This window comes from Lytechinus variegatus, chromosome 3, assembly GCF_018143015.1.
Source record: "Lytechinus variegatus isolate NC3 chromosome 3, Lvar_3.0, whole genome shotgun sequence".
Taxonomy (NCBI): domain Eukaryota; kingdom Metazoa; phylum Echinodermata; class Echinoidea; order Temnopleuroida; family Toxopneustidae; genus Lytechinus; species Lytechinus variegatus.
In genome coordinates, this window is record NC_054742.1 from 1,577,426 (window position 1) to 1,597,757 (window position 20,332).

At 35.6% G+C, this 20,332-nt stretch overlaps 2 protein-coding genes across 2 annotated transcripts; one reads left to right on the top strand and one right to left on the bottom strand.

Moving 5' to 3' along the window:
- Positions 1–431: 431 nt before the first annotated feature.
- Positions 432–15,342, bottom strand: LOC121409940 (nicolin-1-like). The gene is made up of 7 exons (XM_041601732.1): positions 14,919–15,342; positions 7,477–7,555; positions 5,093–5,193; positions 4,717–4,830; positions 2,837–2,917; positions 2,127–2,231; positions 432–1,401 (listed from the first exon to the last, which is right to left on the bottom strand). Exons 1-7 carry the CDS (start codon positions 15,081–15,083, stop codon positions 1,360–1,362), a joined length of 687 nt encoding a protein of 228 aa, XP_041457666.1. The 5' UTR covers positions 15,084–15,342; the 3' UTR covers positions 432–1,359.
- A 367-nt stretch (positions 15,343–15,709) lies between these two features.
- On the top strand, positions 15,710–20,332 carry LOC121409942 (UPF0691 protein C9orf116 homolog). Its single transcript, XM_041601733.1, has 4 exons — positions 15,710–15,832; positions 16,965–17,088; positions 17,495–17,628; positions 18,411–20,332. The coding sequence occupies exons 1-4, from the start codon at positions 15,773–15,775 to the stop codon at positions 18,477–18,479; spliced, it is 387 nt and encodes a 128-aa protein (XP_041457667.1). The 5' UTR covers positions 15,710–15,772; the 3' UTR covers positions 18,480–20,332.

The window sequence follows — 20,332 nt, forward strand, 5'->3', positions numbered from 1 at the left end:
TTGCATTTCCTTAACCCCATACTATCCTTAACCCCATACTATTTTTTTTTGGATTCACACTGTCTTTCTTAACCCCATACTATCTGTTTTTCGATTCACACTGTCTTTCTTAAACCCATACTATCTGCTCAACCGTGGTTAATGCCTTAACCCCGGACTATCCCTCAGCTCATGAATATGGATGATTTTACCATACAGAGCATGATTAACGTGCAATTCGACTTCTGTGAATGGCTAATGCTTAGCCCCACTTTCCTAAACCTTGTTTCGTTTTCACACTGCATCTCTTAGCACCGCAATTGTGGTGCTAGCACCACAATAAGCCGGCTAACCCTGATTTTTTGCAGGGCCAGATAGTACCGTACTATTTATGGTGCTAGCCCACTTTGCTAAAACGTAGTGTGAAAACGAAGTGGGCTAAGCTTAACCCGGGAAACTGGTGGGGCTAAGACCCCCCCCCTTAGCCCCACCAATTTAGGACAAAAAGTGCAGTGTGAAAAGCATATTAGTGTTAAAGAGATTTAAGAGAGAGATCAGGAAGTTGAGTGAAAGGTGAATACAAACATCTGTTGCAACTGAGTAAAATCAGAGGACATTATGCAATGACTTACATTCCTAGTAAATATAGAAAAACTAGGCCAATGAAATGAATGACAATGTATTGCAATTTTAATTTGGTACATCAAATTCCTTTCCTCTTAATTCCTTCTTTCCCTTTATGGCCAAATTGAGAATAAGTCAAACTATGATTTAACTTACAGTTACGCTTCAATGACTTAATGGAGGGAATCACGAAGGCCTTAATGTTGGTGTTGGCCTTATGAAATAAGTCTCCAGTGACAGATCATTCACTGCAATCTATTTTGTCAGTACTTGAGACAACTTTTCACTCCCAAAGAGTTTGTATACAAAGCAAATGTGCACTTGAGAAGAGAGGTGACTAATTTTGTTTTGGTAAAATTCATACTCTTAGGTATTTAAAATTTTACAGCAAAAGCATCATCAAAATAAAATAAAAAGAAGGGTCCTCCTGTTACCTTAAAATACAAAAAAAAAATGAGGCATCTTATTTAACAGCTTTATGAATCAGCCTGGAGCGATGGCTATCTGGTCACACAGGTGAACAATTCTTCACATCAGATTAGTGCAAAGTGCACTGCCTTCATTGCACTAGATACTTCTATTGTCTGACCAAACAATCTGAAATCTTCTGCAGACTACATCTGATAATCATCATCATGGTTTTCATGATATACCTCATTATGCTGGGTGGGCTTTACACCCATGCTTCTGTTCATCATCCTGGCTCTAGTAATCTATCCCTTGATCATCATTGTCATACTGAGTGAGAAGGGTGCTTCAGGTATAGGACAAGAGATTGACTTCATAGCTACCATCAACCTTGATGACAATACAGATAAAAAGAGATAAACATCAATAAGTCTCCCCCTTGTCTTGTATACAAGACTTTGACATTTAACAAACATCTCATCATTATATATGACTTTCATGGATTTTATCAGCTTTTTAGAATGTCCTTTTAGTCTAGTGCTTCTTTGGGCAGCTTCAGATTAGTGAAAAAACTTCTGTGACAATTTTATTTGAAGAAAAAAAAATGTTATGCACATTTTGATTAAAGGGAGTGACTGCTCTTTGCAAGCACATAGCATCGTTGTGAAATGAAAGTGTCACAGAAGTAACATATGATCTCTTAACTATGCATTTTATTTAAAACTAACAACATTTTTCCAATCAGTTCTCCCTATGCAAACCGACATGCCTGAATTCACAAAGGTGGCTTTGAATCTGTGATCTATGGCCTGTTGCATTAAAGGAAAACTCATGTTTTGCATATTCATGCATTAATTACGCGTAATGCAATGCATATAATGAGAAAGCATTAAATAAAGTTGTGCTTTTGTCGCGGAGTGCTAAATTCATTTTAGTGTTTGAGGTTACTGCATTTAAGTCAACTGTAAATGTAAATTAATGAATAGTAGGCTCATTCATGTTGTAACTTTTGAAACAAGCATGGAATCTACATAATCCATGGTTTCAGACCACCGATTCATCAACACCATCTTTGCGAGTTGAGGGCAACATTCATTGAATGATAACAGACTTACATCAAATCTTCCTAGAGCACTCTCTGTCTGCTGCTCCTGTACCTTAGCTGTCAGAGCCCAAAGCCTCTGTACTCCTGCTGCAATCTCATCAACGGGCAATAAACTCTATTCAAGACAATAAGTTAAAATGAATTAAGACAAATATCATTTTCAATGAGAAACTATTGGATTGCAGCTCAATGTAACGGCAGTGTTGACTTGAAAACAACTACCTGTACAATGAATAATCTTTAAAAGAGAGACAAAAAATACAACAGACACTCATTGAATCCAAAGTTCATTGACCTCAAATGACTTTTGCAAAGTGACCTATAACCTGAAATTTAATTTGTCCATTTGCTAATACCTGATGACCATTATATAAAGGTTTATGGGGTAAAGACTTATACTTGCAAAATTAACTTAAAAAATCACAATCTGTCTGGAAAAAGGGAAAGAATAAACGCTCAACTATTGATCCATTCTTGAGAGAATGAGATACTTCTTCAGGTTTTACAACAGTGAATTCCCAGTAACCCTCATCAAATTAAGAATTGTACATTCAGTACTGGCTCGTGCAAAAGATGTCGACTTTTTACCATGAGGCATTGCAAATTTCGGTCTGTTTGCTGCTACCATATTGCGAATCCACCGCATTGTCTTTTCATGGGACTGAAGGTAAATATTAAAGGTGTTTCTTTGAATGACAAAAGAAAGATAAAAATCATTACCTTAGAGCCAGGTCGAGGTGACTGAGCCAATTTATACTGATGCTTTTCCAACCATTCTACCATTGGAGGAACCGTCACTCTCTGAACAAAAAAATTAATCAAAGTGAATGTTATTGGAACATAATTGAGGCAGAAACAAAGAATTCAAGTCACTATGAAAACACAGTAATTAAATTTACAGAACGGGCATAATATAAGTTATTCAGAGAAGATGAAAAAAGAAGCTATGTAGATAGTTAATATCCCTTGTAATACAGAGGAAAAAGTTTAGTTAGATATCCCTTATGATACATTTAGTAAAATGACTTTGAGCCATCGCTCAATGGCCAGTCAAATGATTATTCCAGCACAGAAACCTATTGATTATAAATGTCAATCACTATTTAGAAAATAAAAGGTCAATTTTTAGTATAGCGCTCCAATATTAATCTGTTGCAGGAAGCAGACCAGCAGTCAATTGTATGACTAATGATTGATGTGCATATTTTTTAATTTTCGACATTGCTTCAGACTCATGAAATGGGAAACAGCACTCTCAATTGTATCAAGCTCATGGAGGCGCAATAGCTTAGTTGATAGAGCGAGGGTTTCAGATTCAAATGACCCGAGTTTGATTCCCACTTGGTGCGCTAGTGCCTTTTAGTAAGGCAATAATCCTCATTACCATGTCCCTTGGAGAGGACCTTAACCCTAATAGGACTGGGGGGCATGATGGCCCCCCTTGACACTTCGCGCGATATTTCTGAAACGCAAAAAGATAACGCCGCAAAATTCTATAACTTCTTTCTTTGAAGTCTTGCGCGATTTATGAGACCAAATTCACAACGTACGTCATGTGACTTTTTACAAGATAATGTCACCCCGAAAATGGCTCATTTTTATACTTTGTGTACAAAGTCTATGAGAGATGAAATTCATAAAAGTGTGATCATATATTCTAACTGGTCTGCTTAATCAATTTAGGGTTTAATCTAGTTGTTAAATGGTTTATAATAATTTCCATTGAAAAAAACAATGAAAAACAAAAGATGAAAAACAAAAGATGAAAAACAAAGAAATTCATAAAGAAAAAAAATTGGCTTTCGCAATTTTTCTTTATGGAAACCTTTAAATTAGATTACAAAGATGACATCTGCAAAAAAAAGAAGAAAATTTGAAGTGAAATTGGGTGTTAAAGAGAAATGCCAGTAGTTGCAGTAAACACTGATTTCATGAGAAAGTCTGTAAAACCAGGCTTGTCAGAATATCATCGAGGATCTAGATCTGGTACAGTTACATAAACTGAAGTTTGTGAAATCTTGAAATCTACATTGAAAAACGTTCACACTGAAGATCACCAACACAGATATGCACATGTGGGACAATGTATAATTATTGCTGGAATAAAGACCCGACGGAAGAGACCGAATCCACGCTTATTTTGCTTATTTCTCAGCAATTACACAATTTCTCCCAGAATCCTTTGGCACATATATTTTATTCATACGAACAGACACTTGGGTGGTCATTATATTAGATTCTGTAAAAAGTAATTTTGAGATCGTTACCAAAACTGGAATTTATCTTTAAATATGCAGACTTTTTCATGAACTAATTTGCATATTTATTCATAATACATAAAAAATAATTACCGGTATTCTAGAATTTTTTTTATACTAGCTTGTAGTTTATGTGGTGAAAACGGTGCGTGCCAAATTTCAGCGCAATCGCACGAATGGCAGCCGAGATCAGAAGGGGGCCATGATTCCCCCCCCCTGTCCTCAAATCCAAATAGCTTAGTCATTTTAGGGTTAAGCCTATGGTCCTCTGATTGCTTGCTTACAAACATTCATAGCAATACCACCATTATAACATTAATTCAAATGAAGTTTGATTCCCACCTCTTCATTATATTCTGTGATTACCACATTGTCGACCCCGAAGCTGGCCCAGACTGGAGACGGCTGCTGCAGGATCAGACGAAGTGCCGTAACCTTGTCAGGTGAAACCAGCATCTTGATACAAAATACAAATTTGATAACTTTGCATAAAAAAGTGCACAGCCTGCATCCATCTCTTGAAGGCCTTGTGCTTTAACATATGATTCCAAATTATGGCATTATTAGTATCAGTAATTACGTGACCTTTCAAATTGAGTTATTGGAGTCAATTCTAGTCTTGCTCGTTGTTATATTACCTTCTTAGATATCTAGATCAAGTGTAACAGCACAAAACAATGATACAACAATTTCATACTGGCTGATTTGCAGTGCTCACCTGATCTCTTGTAAATGTGAAGTAATCCTGAGAAGAGATATCACAATGTACATCAGGCATCAGCTGGGTTGGTTTGATACATGTTAACCATTTACACTCACCTTCAAAGCAATGAAAAAAGGAAAATAAGTACAGCAACTCTACCTAAGGCTGTGGTGGTAGTAAATACTAGTGCCCCTCAGATTAAAAAGAAGTATGCTCAAGGTGGAAAACGGGATCCACAGTTATCACAGGAGTTCTTTAAATTTTGGGGTGGTTGTACTGTAGTCTCCCTTATGGTATCTGGGAGTTTATTCCATCTACTGCTAGTAGCATCTCTTATTTGCCCTTATAGTTATATGATTGTAAAAAATAATTCTTCGAAGAGTGTCTTGTTGTTGGTTTACTATGGACCATCTTGATTTATAAAGAGATATTTGATGTTACTGGGAATTATATCTTAAGTATCCTTTGAGATGATAAGTAGGCAAGCTTTGGTACTAACTTTTGAAAACTAGTAAGTACAATACAAGCCATGCGCTTGTAGTAGCCTTTGCAGTTCATTTAATGGTTTCACTGACTTTGCTTATTGGTTCTGAATTGACAAGCCCTAATTTAACAGTAGTGCTTTACACTCCATTCCAAGTTTAATTACATGTAGGAAACACAACACACTGATCATGCTGACGGAGATAATCAAAGGTGTTTTACTTATTGCTTAAAAAATGCATTCTTGTTTCCAATACTATATTGTAATTAATAAGCTCGATCAAGACCCAGACTGAAGCTAAAAGTGCAATTGATAAACGGGAAATATGTAAGGTACATAGTACAACAGTGTAAGTTTTAATGCATATTTAGGTTTTGCGGGAATGGGACAAAAGGCTTTCCATTGCCTTTCTCCTGCCTCAAGACCCGTGCTGTGTTAAAAGTGTTGTGATTCCATAGGCATGTACACAGAAAAAGGGGGTTATTTTTCTGCTTTTCAGATTGACAATTCATTTTTTTTTAAGTTGCAGAAAAAAAGACAATTATTCATTGCTTAAATGGATGTAAACCTATAACTCTTCAGTCGAAGTTTTGTTATTTCTTCTCTTAGCTCTTGTTGGGCCTAAATTACTATGTCAGGAAAGCTTGTTACACATAATCTGAATGCAGATATAATTCAAAAGTTGTTTCAAATAAGCAGGAAATAAAATAAAGTGAAAACTAGTCAAAAGCTGTAGATTTCATCAGGTCAAGCTTGCAGAAAAGGATATTTTTGATATCTCTATGTGACAAAAAGTGAAGAAAATAAAATGCGTATTCTGAAAGTGGGAAAAATCACCCAATTTTTCTGTGTACAACTCTATGGAATTACACTGCTTTTAAACATGAAGTCTCGGTATTGAGGCCGGTGAAAGCATAAACAAGAAAGTCTATTTTCAAAGCTCGATAATTGGAGCTATTCCTAAGCAAAATACTCAGCTGTCAAGCAGTGAAAATGCAAAAAGCTTGCATTTCTGTATTAAGTACTTTATTAGGTTTTGATTGGTATATGATTTGTCAATTTCATTTTAGGTCCAGTCTGGGGCTTTAAGTAATAGAAGTTAATTTCCACTGATATTTGCTCTCACAATGTGTGATACACTTGTTTTGTGGTTTGTCCATCATTGTCAATCCTTTTCTCCTGCACCTTGCATGTTCTATTATGTTGGTGTACTGATTCCCACTATATTGTACAAATAATCAAACTAACTTCCCACTTGATGTTTCTTGCCCTTCTGAACATATGGTACTTAAAGTTAGTTCGTGATTTAATAATGAGCCTCGTCATATCAGGGAAATTTTTCTAGGACATCCTGGATGTTCAAAGGCAGTTGAGATACCAGAAACAGTGCAGAAAATACAGCGATGCTGCAAACTTGGAATTGCCTGAAAAGCACCACTGCATTAAAACACATAATAGATTGTGTATTTAAAACTGCCCAAGCAAGACCAATGAATTTTGTTCTATAGAACTTAAGAATATGAAACGAGATTAAAAGTTCTGAACTTCTGATCATTTAATATTTGGTTTTGAAATTAATTCAGTTGTAAAGCACATGCCAATGCACTGTATATACAGAATAATAATACTAGAATAGATAAATAATCTTTTTGACATAAAACATTTTTCTGGGGCATAGATATTTCTTTCATATGTTTTTTCTTGAAATCAAAAAAATATCTTGCCACAAGGAAACTGAACAATAGTGTGTATAAAAATAGAAATATAATAGATGAAGCTGAACAGGGTCAAGCAGGGGAAAACTCTTCAGATAATTCTTTTCACAAGTTGATCAGGGCATTCTGTACAATAAATTCTGTGAAAAAATCGTGATTATCTATCTCAGTGCAATCCAAAATAGTAGGCCTACAAGTACCTTGGTTTTCATCTTTATTCCGCCTTAGCTTCATCGACATGAACCCAGTGTAGTTATTCTTGAATGTAATATCTCCAATCTAATTGAGAGAAAAAAAAGTAATAATATACTCATTAGTAATGTGAGGGTGAAATCACATTAGGTATATTTCCTATTTTTAACACAAAGAGGTGTTGGTTTCTGACAAAATTTTCTGTCTCTAACTCTACTTAATTCTTAGCTAGAGACAACCCATCACTCTCAATATTTTTTAAGTTTGTATTGCGGCTTAATTAGTTGCGAATTAATTAGTTAGACCTAACTTTAGTCTGGTTTAATTTGAGATAAAAGAATTTGGAAGTCCTTTCATTTATTTTTCAAAGCTTGTTTTGGTTCAGGAAGTAGAAGGGGGGGGGATGTCCGGACACTTTATATATTTGAAGCCTTATTTTTTTCTTTGGATTACACTACAAATATGAATTTAACCCGTTGCCAACGGGAGCCGGCTATATACGGTTCCCTAAAACTCATTCATGTACGGGAGCCGTATATAGTCGGTTCCCCAAAGGCTATTACTCGCATCCATTTGCAGGCTTTAAAAATACAATTTCATACTATGTTTCTGCCTTTTCTGTGTTATAATTACAATGTCCATTAATTAAACTACACATTCCAGAAAGTCATACGTTTTTACCTTTTGTTTCTATAGTTTATAAAGCATTATAAAACGAGTTATGCTTCGAAGAGAGTCCAATATTGGCGTACAGTGGGCACTGCCGCGATGGGAGCTTGATTTCAATGATTTTCAGTTTCGCAGAACCACGTATATACCGTTATCAATAAAAGTGAGGGAAAATAATGGGAGCAGCGAAATGCAACCCAAAACGCACGCAGAGCTCCGTGCGTGCGCTGATATGATCAACGATAGATCGAAAACGATCGATACTATATTAGATTGGGAGGGTGGGGGGGGGGGGTAATGACAAGGGCTGAGTTTGTGTTTGAATTTATTTGGGTGAAGAGGCCGAGGTGATGGGTCAAAAATATATATGCTGATGGCTTCAATTCGTTTAGGTTTTATTAATGATTTATGTATTTATTTTTGTATGTGGAAAATTTCTTTTATGTTTTTTATTTGACACTGGAAAAAAAATCAATATGTTGGAATTTTCTGTAGAAGTTTCTTCTTGATGCATATAATTATCATCAATGTTATTTATAATTATGTATTGGAAGATGTCTCACATTGTGTTTTATTGTAACATTCATGAAAATATTATGTTTCAAAGTTCTATTTGTTATATATATTTTATTTTGTATATGAATTGAAGTTGTCAATAAAAACTACTCAATACAAAAAAAAATGCTTGTGAGGTATCAAAATGGCGCCGTTGATAAAATATAGGAAGAAAAATCATGGTTTCAGTTTATAACATCGATTTTTGTTTTCTTCTTTCATTGAGGTGCATTATTTTGCCTCTAGAAAATGGCTGTCATAATATTCAAGTTCATGAACTGATCAAGCTAGATCAAACTAGAAGAGAGTTCACGACTTTAAGTTGATATCGATTTCTATAATCCTAAACAAAAAGTGTATACAGCTGGCTATTGAGAATACCTCGGATCGTACGTACACTCTATTTTGTTCTAACGATACGGATGTGGTAATTGATGGAGGCATGGCCCCCTTTCCTTTGAAAATCACAAAAGGGCATCCAGCGAAGGTCAATAAAGTTGCCACTTACTAACAATGTAAAAGATTGACTTGAAAGGGAAGGATGTACGGATGAGTTCACCCTTTGTCAGTTTGGTTTAACACCAAAGAGTGATAAACGCCGTGACATAATAATCGTGCTAATGAAGACTAATATGTGTTATTTACGATGTACAAAGAATATGAAGCATGTTTTATCCATATAATCTCATTATATGAATTTTCGAAAAATCTAAGGTTTCCCCCAATTGATTTTATTCTGATTGAGCATGTTATCGTGGTTTGGTTTGACCTGCATATAAAAAATGTGATGCGATAGGAATCCAGAGCATGGAGTAAATATGCATTCCATGGATATATTATTCGAGAAGATAGAGGGAATAAAAAGCAGAATATATCAAAATAAAATATTTATGTTTATGTCTGCAAACATTCCTATAATGCTTTTCACGGAACAAATGATGTAAGCCGGGTAATGAATAAGTAGAGCGCCTTGATCACAATGTTTAGTGGATATTATATGAATTATTAATCATTATCATCATGCGGCTCGTTTAATTTTTTTGTATTGCTTGTTAGAAGGGTGCGAGAAAAAAAAGCATATTGTGATTCCTTATACGTCCATTCGGTTATTTCTTTCATTTTTGGCCGTACTCCATATAATGTAACAGACGCTCAAGTTTAATAAAGATAAATATGAGATAAAGCAATCAGTACATGAATTAATTAATAAAGACAATTAATTAATTAGAGATAATATATATCACTCAATATGAGCTGGAATATGATATTTAGGCAGGCGAGAATGGCCTTTCTATGTATCTTTTTTGAAGCACGCTCTTCCTCTTACAGTTCTCTAATTAACTCGTTATATTTGTATTTTCATCGGAGCTCTTATGGATTGTTGGCTACAAGGAAAAAGGAAGTGGAGAAATCAAACATAAGAATTATTTTAATACATCGAAATTCTGTAAAGGTGAATGTACCGGGTGAGAAATTATATACACTTACGACATTTTAGAATTTTACTTTGGCAATGCAGGTTATTATTTTCAGAGTCCTTTTTCATCTTGACGAAATTGTATATTAAAACAAACTGAACGCAGGAAATAATAATTTCCGAACGGAAAGTTCCTAAAATGTTAATAAAATCATATTGTCCGAAAATTTGACAGTGAGTGTGGCGAATCAAATAGGGGGGGGGGGGGTTAAATGATGGAATATAATTCATATGCACTAGAATTAGAAAAAAGGGTATAAAATAGTAATGGTGTCACTTGGGTTGCGATTTCATTGCTGACCTCTATCTCCTCCCCCCTTTGCTTGTCAGAAAAAAAGTAAAGAAAAAGTAGCGTTTATAGTCCCTTCCACCGAGAATTCCTTGGTTCACCGCCGATCTCTGACAAATAGATTACCAGCAAAACCGAAAATGTCTTTCTGGTCACACTCATTTTTTTTTCCATTTTAAATTGTCCAACATATACTTAAGTTATTTTTTTCTTGCATTTTTCCATGCATTACTAATCATTTGTTGATCATTAAATCCTTTGCACATAAATGTCAAGAAAATAACCACACACGTTCTAAACTAGTGAAATAAACTGAGAATTGAGTAAGTTCACAATAAATAAAACGGATTGCAGGGACTTATTGTATATTCTTGGATAATGAAAGAAAGGCAGAATGTCTTGTTTATAATACAATTTTAATTGCTAGAATCATTTGATACATAATATTCATTTTTTTACACAAATACATGGCAACGTCACCGTTGGATTTTGAATTAAGGAAATAATTTGGAGGTTTTTGTTGAACATTTCTCGACGACGTAAAATCTAGACATCATTTGAAATTGATTATGGGCCGAATATGCCAGGCACCTATCCTAATGTAGGTTCTATTTTTAGTATGGGTTGGGCTTGGAGGGCCGGGTTTGGACATATTTCTGTGATGACGAGATAATACTCAGAAGGGAAAAAATAGAGAGTTCCGGGGGGCACGGAACGGGAGATGAAGAAGAGAGGGAGAGCATAACCCACTTGTCTGCGCAGTGTTGTAGTACATTTTTTTCGATTAAAAGCGCCTCGTATGAAATTGAACCCCCCTGCGTAAGCTACTGATTGAATAGAAGGGAAAAAAGTAAAGGGAAAATAGAGGAGAGAGAGAATGTAAGTAGAGGTTGACTAGAGGTAAGGGGATTAGAGAGAGTAGAGGGGGTGGCATTCAGCGAAACTGATTCTTCTTTCGGGTTGCGCCAAACAAACATGATAATAACAATAATAATTTTCAATCGAATTAAACTAATTTTTTATTCTTTACATGTAAAATATTCAAATGTTTACATAATATCAATGATAACAATTATAAACATTACTATCAACACTAACAATCGGATAATGAAAATAACTGATACTAATAATATTGATAATAATAACAACAGTGGTTAAAATTATGAATATAATAATGATAAGACAAAGAAAAAGATAAAATAAAAAAAGCAGACGAAACAGAAAAAAAGATGAAGGGAGAAGATAATGGTGATCATGGGGGATGGGGTGGGCTAACTTAAATAATTGGATGATAGATGATAAATAATCTTCATAATAATTGTCGTATACCACCTTGCAAATTTTAATCGAGAAGATTATGATTTCTTGTTCAGAAAGTATTACTTGTATGCATATAAAGATATTTTGAAGATTCATGTTTTGGCGGGCATACTTTTAAAAGGAAATATCATATTCTTCATTTTTTTTCATTTTGCAAGAAGAGAAAAACAGAGAGAACAAAATAAAGCAAAATAGGATGACGGGAGTAAAAGAATAATGAGAATAGGTAAGAGAAGATAAGACGACGAAGAAAAAAACGAAAAAGAAGCACAAGCAAATTCATAACAAGAATAAATAGAAGGGAAATGGAAAGAGAAAACTTAGGAGATGGAGGAGGTGTAGGATTACACAATTATCAGTGAAGAAGGAGGAGGAGAAAAGGAAAAGGGAGCATTATAAAAAAGGGGAAAAAACAAGGAGGATTTCATTTGCAAGAGGAAACAAAGCAAGACTATATCAAGGGAGAAGGGGGGGGGGGTCTATAAATAGGAAGTATAAGAACAAAAAGATGAGACAGAGATCGAACAGAAGAAGAAAGGAATGAGGATGATAAGATAAGAAGAATATCGAAAAAGAAGAAGAATATGAGAAGAAAAGAAATGAGAATAATAATTTTGACAATAATAAGAAGATCGAAAAAGGAAGAAGAAAGGAAGGGAGAATATTATGATAATAGTAATATCGAAAAAGAAGAAGTCCAAGAAGAAGATCGAAAAAGAAGAAAAAGGAAGAAGAAAGGAAGGGAGAATATTATGATAATAGTAATATCGAAAAAGAAGAAGTCCAAGAAAAACTTCAAAACCCACATCACAAACAATACATTCTCAAAGAAGTCACTCTGTGCGGACATAATTATAGCACTGGAGCGACAGGTGAGCTCTGAACTCCGTGCAGCCAAAACAGGAAATGAACTACGCATGCGCGAAAACTATCGATCGATCAATTCACTCATCGTGGATCGCACACACGCTTTTGTAATCAACGATCCAGCTCGCACGCACGGAACAATGGAGCTGTTCGAACTTGACATGGTCGGCTGATTAATCTCGTTTGGGGTGTTAGAACCTATTCTACAATGCCGTCGCGAACGGGTTAATAGTTGAAATCATCTTCTCTTTTGTTCTTTATATTTCCTAACATTTTGTAATAAAAATTGATGAAACTTCGAGTGTAAATTTTTCCAAATGACGTTCTGAAATTGATTGTCCGGACACACAACCTGCAGAGATGCCAAGTTCAAAGACCAGCTATGCGTGAGATTTTCTGTGAATCTGAGTGAGATCACAGACATTGTGTACAATGTATATGGGGATAGGCTGTGATAGTTGCGTGAGACAGAAATTTGAGGGGATGAACAAGAGTCCAAAATGCTTGAGTCTCACGCATAATGCGTGAGACTCGGTAGCTCTGAACCTGTCCAGACACACAACAACTGGGTATACAGTAACCCAGGGAGCTCCGACCTGCAAAGCCAGAGCTCCCTGGGTTAGGTACGGTATACATTGTACCACTATTTAACCCAGGAGCTCACTATGTATTTACCCATACTCACGGGACTAGTGTAGATTATGGTAAAAATATCTACATACATAAGGTTCAGTTCTGGAAGCAGGATCTTCTGTTCTTTTATGTCCAGCTCCTGGTGATAAACAGTGACGTCTGAAGAATTAGCGCGGTCCGGGGGAGGAACCTTATAATCGAATTTAAATTCTGCATTACGGCACCAAAAATCAATCCTTTTTTCAAATTGTAATACATCCTTAGACTCTACTACAAGCTCAGGAAGACTATTCCATAAGTTGCAGATTCTTAATGTAAAAAGTTCTTACGTGTATTCTTATTAGTTCTAACCTTGAAGAGCTTGTGTGCATGACCCCTTGTACTAGCGAGAGAATTAAGTTGCAGACTTGGGGTAACATCAGGGTCATATTTGTGAAGAATCTTAAAGGTCTCTATCATGTCACCCCTAGCTCGTCTATAAACAAGAGTAGGCAAATTAAGCTTCTTCAGTCTCTCAGGATATGAGAGCCCTTTCAAAGATGGGACGTAGCGAGTAGCTCGTCTCTGCACATCCTCAAGTGCATCAATGTGCTTTACCTTGTACGGATTCCACAAAGCATGCCCATATTCTAAATGAGGACGAACAAAAGCCTTAAAAAGCCTCTTAAACATATCCTCATCCAAAAACACAAACGACCTCCTTACCAGGCCTGCTAGCCTGTTTGCTTCTAGCAAAATAAATTGTGAAAACAGAAATTATGCACTTACCACGATTATATGGATGAAGGTCTATCGTGTGGCAGTATCCTAAAAACCAAGGCACAGACTGGAACCTCAAAAAAATGAAAAGTTCTGTCGCGATACCTCTCCTAATTCTTTCAAAATTCATAACAAAATGGCCGATCGAGACTGGGGTAGGTGAGAACTTTTCGTTTTTCTGAGGTTCCAGTCTGTGCCTCGATGTAAGGATATACTGCCACACGATAGACCTTCATCCATCTAATCGTGGTAAGTGCATAGTTTGTTTTCACAATTTATTTTGCTAGATATTTTGACCATAATCTACCCTAGTCCCATGAGTATGGGTAAATATATACAAGGTGAGCTCCAGGGTTAAATAGCGGTAGGCCCTACCTAACCCAGGCAGCTCCGGCTTCGCGGGCCGGAGCTCCATGCATGGGTTACCGTCATGACTGTATACCCAGTTGTTACAGTATATGTCCGGAGTTTGGACAATCAATTTCAGAACGTCATTTGGAAAAATTTATTTGCTCCCTGGGCCTGGCATGCCTGGTTTGACTAATCTCACCCATCCCCACACTCATGACTACAAAAAAAATAAAAATTCTACAAGATTAATTTTCATTTATTTTGGTAGTGGTATGCCTAATGAACAGGTGTATAGGTACTATGTTAAATCTTTATATTATTATTCTTAACTCAAATTTGGTGTGCAGACTTGGGTCTTGGGAGTTGTGGACCACCAGGCATGACCACGGGCATGACGGGCCACCGGCCATGTGACACACACACTTCACAAAGTTCTGCAACAATCTTCAGAAGGAAGCAGACTAGACCACTAACGTTACACAGAAGAAGGAGGAGGAGAAGAAGACTTAAGTTTAACTAGGATAACTTACATCGACAAATTCAAAGTTGGGAAAGGTTATATCCACAACAGACACACCACAGGCACAAAAACTTGGGCCTAGTTTGTCTTTACCATCCGAAGTCTTGGCATATAAATCAACAGGCTTTTTCAAAGTGCAACGGAGCACATTTCCCTTTTGGTATTTTAAAGACATCGCTTATGAAAGTCTGTATATTGTTCACGAAAGCCGTTTACGAAGAATGTTTACGAAAGCCGTGATGATCCACAATCTAATCTCGAGTCGAGTGTGTTAGTGTTACGCCCGGGCTATAGGCAGGCCGCCAGGCCAAGGACCGTACTTAGCTAGATTCCGCGCCCGGGAGTCTTGGCGGGCAAAACGATACCATACCGTTGATCGACGCTACAGCCACGGCCACATGCACAGAGCTAAAGCTAAGCTAGCTAGAGAGCTAGCTCAGCAGCGCAATTGGCGCTCGCGCTCGCGAGCGACTTTGCGTTCGACACAATTTGGATAAGCATAGCGCAGAATCAGCAGCGCGCGAAATCCGTGCCAATATACCGTACATTGCAAATTAGTTAAGGTCATACTGTATGCGCTAGACACCCCGTAAACTCGACAAGGGACGGCTCCGTGTTTTAGTTGGTGTCCTAGCAACGTGCATTGATGCTGCCGTGTTGTTTTGTTTACATGTACGTGTGTTGCATGCATATGCTATTGGCCTCATATTATAACATACAGTGTAGTAGGCCTACCGGACATCATTCGACGTTCGGCCTTACCGTAAAGCACACACAACCAGACGCCATTTTCAACTGTTTATCAGCCAGCAGATCATAGATTTATTAAGGGCAGTGTGAAACTGAAATATTCCTCATTTCAAAATGGAGCAAGCTGGAACTGACACTCATCATCATGACCATTCCCGTCATCATCATGAACAGGTAAATTAAATAGGGCCTAAAGACAAAGACAAAGTAACGGTATTAACGTTACGAAAATCATTGGCCATGTTGTTGGCCCGAATTCTCATGTGGTTTATGCAGATTTCCTGTAAATTACACTTATTTTACCACATATATTTTGCCAAATTAATGCCTGTAGTGTAACCGTGGTTATCCATGCTATTTTATTTATCAGTCCACTGTTTTTGAAATTAGATCTAAAAAGTAAAATGAATCCACTCTTCAAAAGTTCAAACAGACGGTGGATTCATTTACAAAATTTACTTAGGCCTAAGTTAACCATGGTACCATGAGGGAGGGGGTGTCTGGACACTTATATTTAAATTTAGAGCCTTCTTTTTTGTCTTTGGATTACACTAAAAATATGAATTCAATAGTAGGATGGGGGTCAGGTGTCCGGACAGTTTATCTTTTTGAAGCCTTCTTTTGGATTACACTAAAAATATGAATTCAATAGTTGTAATCATCTTCTATTTCGTTCTTTATAATATTTCCTAACATTTTGTAATAAAACTGATGAAACTTCGCTTGTAATTTTTTCCAAATGACTTTCTGGAATTGAACATCCGGATACACAACCTGTCCGGACACACAATAACTTGGTATAATCATCTTCTATTTTGTTCTCTATAATATTTCCTAACAGTTTGTACTAAAATTTGATGAAACTTCGCATGTAAATTCTTCCAAATGACTTCTAAAAGTATAACGGACGTCAGTTTGTCGCACTGTGACAAAAGCGCGCATCGGCATCAGAATTTTTTAAACACGCGCCCAATACGTGCTAATTTAGGGGTCTAGATTAAGGCAAGCGTAATTTATACAGGAAATCTGCATAAACCATGTTAGATTAAACCATGGGTTTTCAAAACTAAAGGGTAATTTTGGGTTGCTTTTCATTTTGATGATTTAAAAGATATTGATATTTGTTAGATAATGACTGTCTGCAAAGTTTGGACTCATTGCATGCCATCAATAAGAGACCTCTGAGTCAGATTTAAACTTTTGATGTTAATACAAGTTTAAAATACATGTAGAAGCTCCAGGGCAAGGCATGACCATGCAAACCTAACTTTACACTTACAGAATATTCTAAATTTCTTTCCAACAGATGGATACAGACAGGACAGGACGTGATCAGGTACTTGCCACAACAACTCTTGAGAAGACAAGTGGAGCCAAAACATCAGACTTCTATAGAACAGAAAAACTTCCACATAGATTTGAAAATCCTGGTAAGTGGCAAGCATAAACCCTTAATGTGTTTTTTTCTTATTAGATAGCTAGCTTTCAGATATTTTAGAAGTAGAATGATCAGTTGTTAATTTTAAAACAGTATTTTTTTTTCTTTTCATAAAATGATTCTTTGCTTTTTGTTCACTCTTAACCTTTAAACAGCTATCTTATAAATAGATTGAATATAGATGTAATAGATCTCCTGTTATTGATATATTAATTTTTTAAACAAGTCTTTCACGCTGTAAAAGCGAACAATATTCTTGACCAAGTGAATGATTGTTCGAGACATTCCTGAACAATCCTGCAATGTAACTTGAGAAAACCCATTTCATTATTTTATGGAAAAAACAACATATTTTATATCAAAAAGTAATCATTCATTGTCTCTATTCTTCCTGACAGAGGTATTTGAAGGATATAATCACAAACCACAGAACCTTCTTTATCGTACTACAAGCATGGGATATGGCAGTATACCTCCCACTGTTGACACAGTCCCCACTTGTTTCCATGCACGTACTAATAAATTCTCAGAGGTAAGCATCATGTTTATATCATCAATATGTCTTACTCGGAAATTCATGTGTTTGTCCAATCAAACAGACAAATAAAAATCAATTGAAGCAAAGCCACCCTAAATTTTTTTTTTTGTCTTTGCAACGAATGTTTGTATTGCCTTATTCATGTATGTGCACAAAATATGTCTAATTTTGTCAAACCATGTAGGAACTAGCCTACACTGTATCTTTTTTAAAGCAAATAAGGATTAAGTAAAGTTTTCATACTTCCAATTTCTGCAGCTCGATTCTACATGTTTGAAAAGCTGCTGATTAAAGAATGGTGTAAAATCAGTTGTGTGTGTGTGTCAGGTTGTGTGACTAGTGTACACGTTATTTACCCTCATTTCTGCAAATGATGTGAACCTTTCTACACTAGTTAATTTAGAACTTTGGTATATGTATTCATTTTAGCTTGTGATTATCAATCTGCAATTCCTTTTTATTATATTACATACCTTCACATCAAATACAGTACATTCTTGAGTTTGAAATTTCAAAAAAAATTATGTCTTAAACTATATATTTTTTAAAGTAAGAAGTGTCCATGTGGAAGAGAAAATATAATGCTTAACCTAAACCGATATATTGTAAGTACTTTTATTTTTGTCAGTACCAAATTATTTTGGTGCTGCTGCTGTCAAAGCCCATTGACCTCCCTTGTTTAGTGAACTTGACTGTTTTAAGTGCAAATGTGAATTAGGTTTAGATGTATGGCTTATATCATTCTCTACTCCTTTGTCTTTATTTTGTCATTGCAGCATCTAGGTAAATGTGGCATGTACCGCAATGAAGGATTGAATACAAGCATGGAATCAAGCGGAGTGTGATAATCAACTGATTATTCGAGCTTGTCGATAGCAAAATTCTGACATTGAAATGAATCTTAACTCAGCCAAAGTAGAAAGGACAATGCTACAAGGTTATCTTTGTGAACTCAACAAAAATGAAGTGTCATTTTTTTTTCCATCGTTTGGAAATCAAATATTCAGCAAGGTCCATGTTTCAATCCTTCTTAAAGATGAATTTGATAATTCATGTGCTGTAGAAGATTACAAGTTGTATGCAATATGCTATGTACATATCTTGTAAATAGAGAAAAAAAATTCTACTGTACTCTTCTGCAAAGTAAAATGTTTGAAGAACCAGCATATGCAACAGGTCGTATTACGCTTATTCTGTTAACATACTTGAAAGAGGCTCACAAAGTGTTTGTTTCAGTGCAAATGAAAGCCAAAGATACAATATGATACGCTCTACCTTGGTTACATGTACATGCAGGTTTTTTTTTTTTTTTTTAAACACTTGTTTGAAGATCAAGTTTATCATGCTTATTACCATTTTCATTTATGAATTGCCTTATAATTGAGAATGACATTGCCTACTGATTCTTAGTCCCATGTGTTGATGGTTCAGTCCAAGACCCTTGAATGATTTAATTACTAAAGTAGTACAGTACTGCCTTACATGAAATAAAGTATCAATAGTCAAAGCTACTGAAAATTGGAAATTTTGATTTGACATGGGCATAAACCCGATTGTAGCATAGCAAAGAAATGAAATAAAAGTTTTATCTGAATGTAGAATATCTTGTTTCTGCCTTTAAAAAAACAACATAAAATGACCCCTACATGTAAGTACAATGACTAGGTTGCGTTCAAACTTGTCAACTGAAAACTTAAGGATAGAGCCTTGTTAAATTTTGTAAGGATTCGAGAATCTGATATTGATAACAACTTTGTATGAAGTGAAGCCCTATTACCTGTTTTGAAGATACATACAGTGTATATATATATATATATATATATATATATATATATATATTCATGTATGAACACCCTAACTATACACAATGTAGATCATAAAATTCAGACGGTTATCTTAAAGTCAGGGAATTTGAAAAAAATTATTTCCAGAAGCAAAATCAGGAAATCTTAACACACCCTTTTTTTTCCAGGAGCAAAACTTCAAAGAATTTATCAGTTCTAATAAGTTATGGAATTTGTTTTTTTATTCTACATTGTGGAAGAACATTTACTTATTTTTTTTCATTCATTAGCATCCTTGAGCTGACCCTATATAAACACGGCATGGAATATTGAAATTAGTTAATCAGTTAGATTGCACTTGGCAAATGGTCAAGTCATGAAAAAGTGTTGGACCACAGTCCTTTTTTGCGATTTGGCCTTGTAGTCTGGAAAGTCAAGAAATTTCAGAAATGTTAAGATATATGAAACTTGCATGTACAGTATATGATACCATTCACCCCAAACAACATAGTTTACACACCTATTTGGGGATACTGGTACTATAAATGTATATTATGGAAAGTGATGTGATTAAACGTTTATGTGAACTATCTTTTTTAAATGTATTCAATGTACTGTCCTAATAACATAAACACAAGGGAAACTGAATGTAACACAAATATTACTGAAAAAGCCAATTGGCTTGTAGACATGAGAAAACATTCTTTTTCCACAATCAAGCTTTTGCTTGCTAGGAAAGCTTGCCAGGCGAGGTCCTGACGAAGCTTGCAGCCTAGCAAGCTAAAGCTTACCAAATCAGGTATCGTTTCATGATTGGAAAAAAAAATGTATTTCTGATCATAACAATTATTATGTGTGAAGTATTATTTATTGTGTCACAAATCTTTGAATAAATACTCATTTTTACATGTAAA

What these genes read in the sequence shown, in the direction of transcription:
- LOC121409942 (XM_041601733.1), top strand. Translation starts at nt 15,773, where the DNA reads ATGGAGCAAGCTGGAACTGACACTCATCATCATGACCATTCCCGTCAT. An exon ending in CCCGTCATCATCATGAACAG is followed by an intron (nt 15,833 to 16,964) that starts GTAAATTAAATA and finishes TCTTTCCAACAG; the next exon opens with ATGGATACAGACAGGACAGG. An exon ending in ACATAGATTTGAAAATCCTG is followed by an intron (nt 17,089 to 17,494) that starts GTAAGTGGCAAG and finishes TCTTCCTGACAG; the next exon opens with AGGTATTTGAAGGATATAAT.
- LOC121409940 (XM_041601732.1), bottom strand. Translation starts at nt 15,083, where the DNA reads ATGTCTTTAAAATACCAAAAGGGAAATGTGCTCCGTTGCACTTTGAAA. An exon ending in CCAACTTTGAATTTGTCGAT is followed by an intron (nt 7,556 to 14,918) that starts GTAAGTTATCCT and finishes TCTCTCAATTAG; the next exon opens with ATTGGAGATATTACATTCAA. An exon ending in GTGCTCTAGGAAGATTTGAT is followed by an intron (nt 1,402 to 2,126) that starts GTAAGTCTGTTA and finishes ATTGTCATCAAG; the next exon opens with GTTGATGGTAGCTATGAAGT.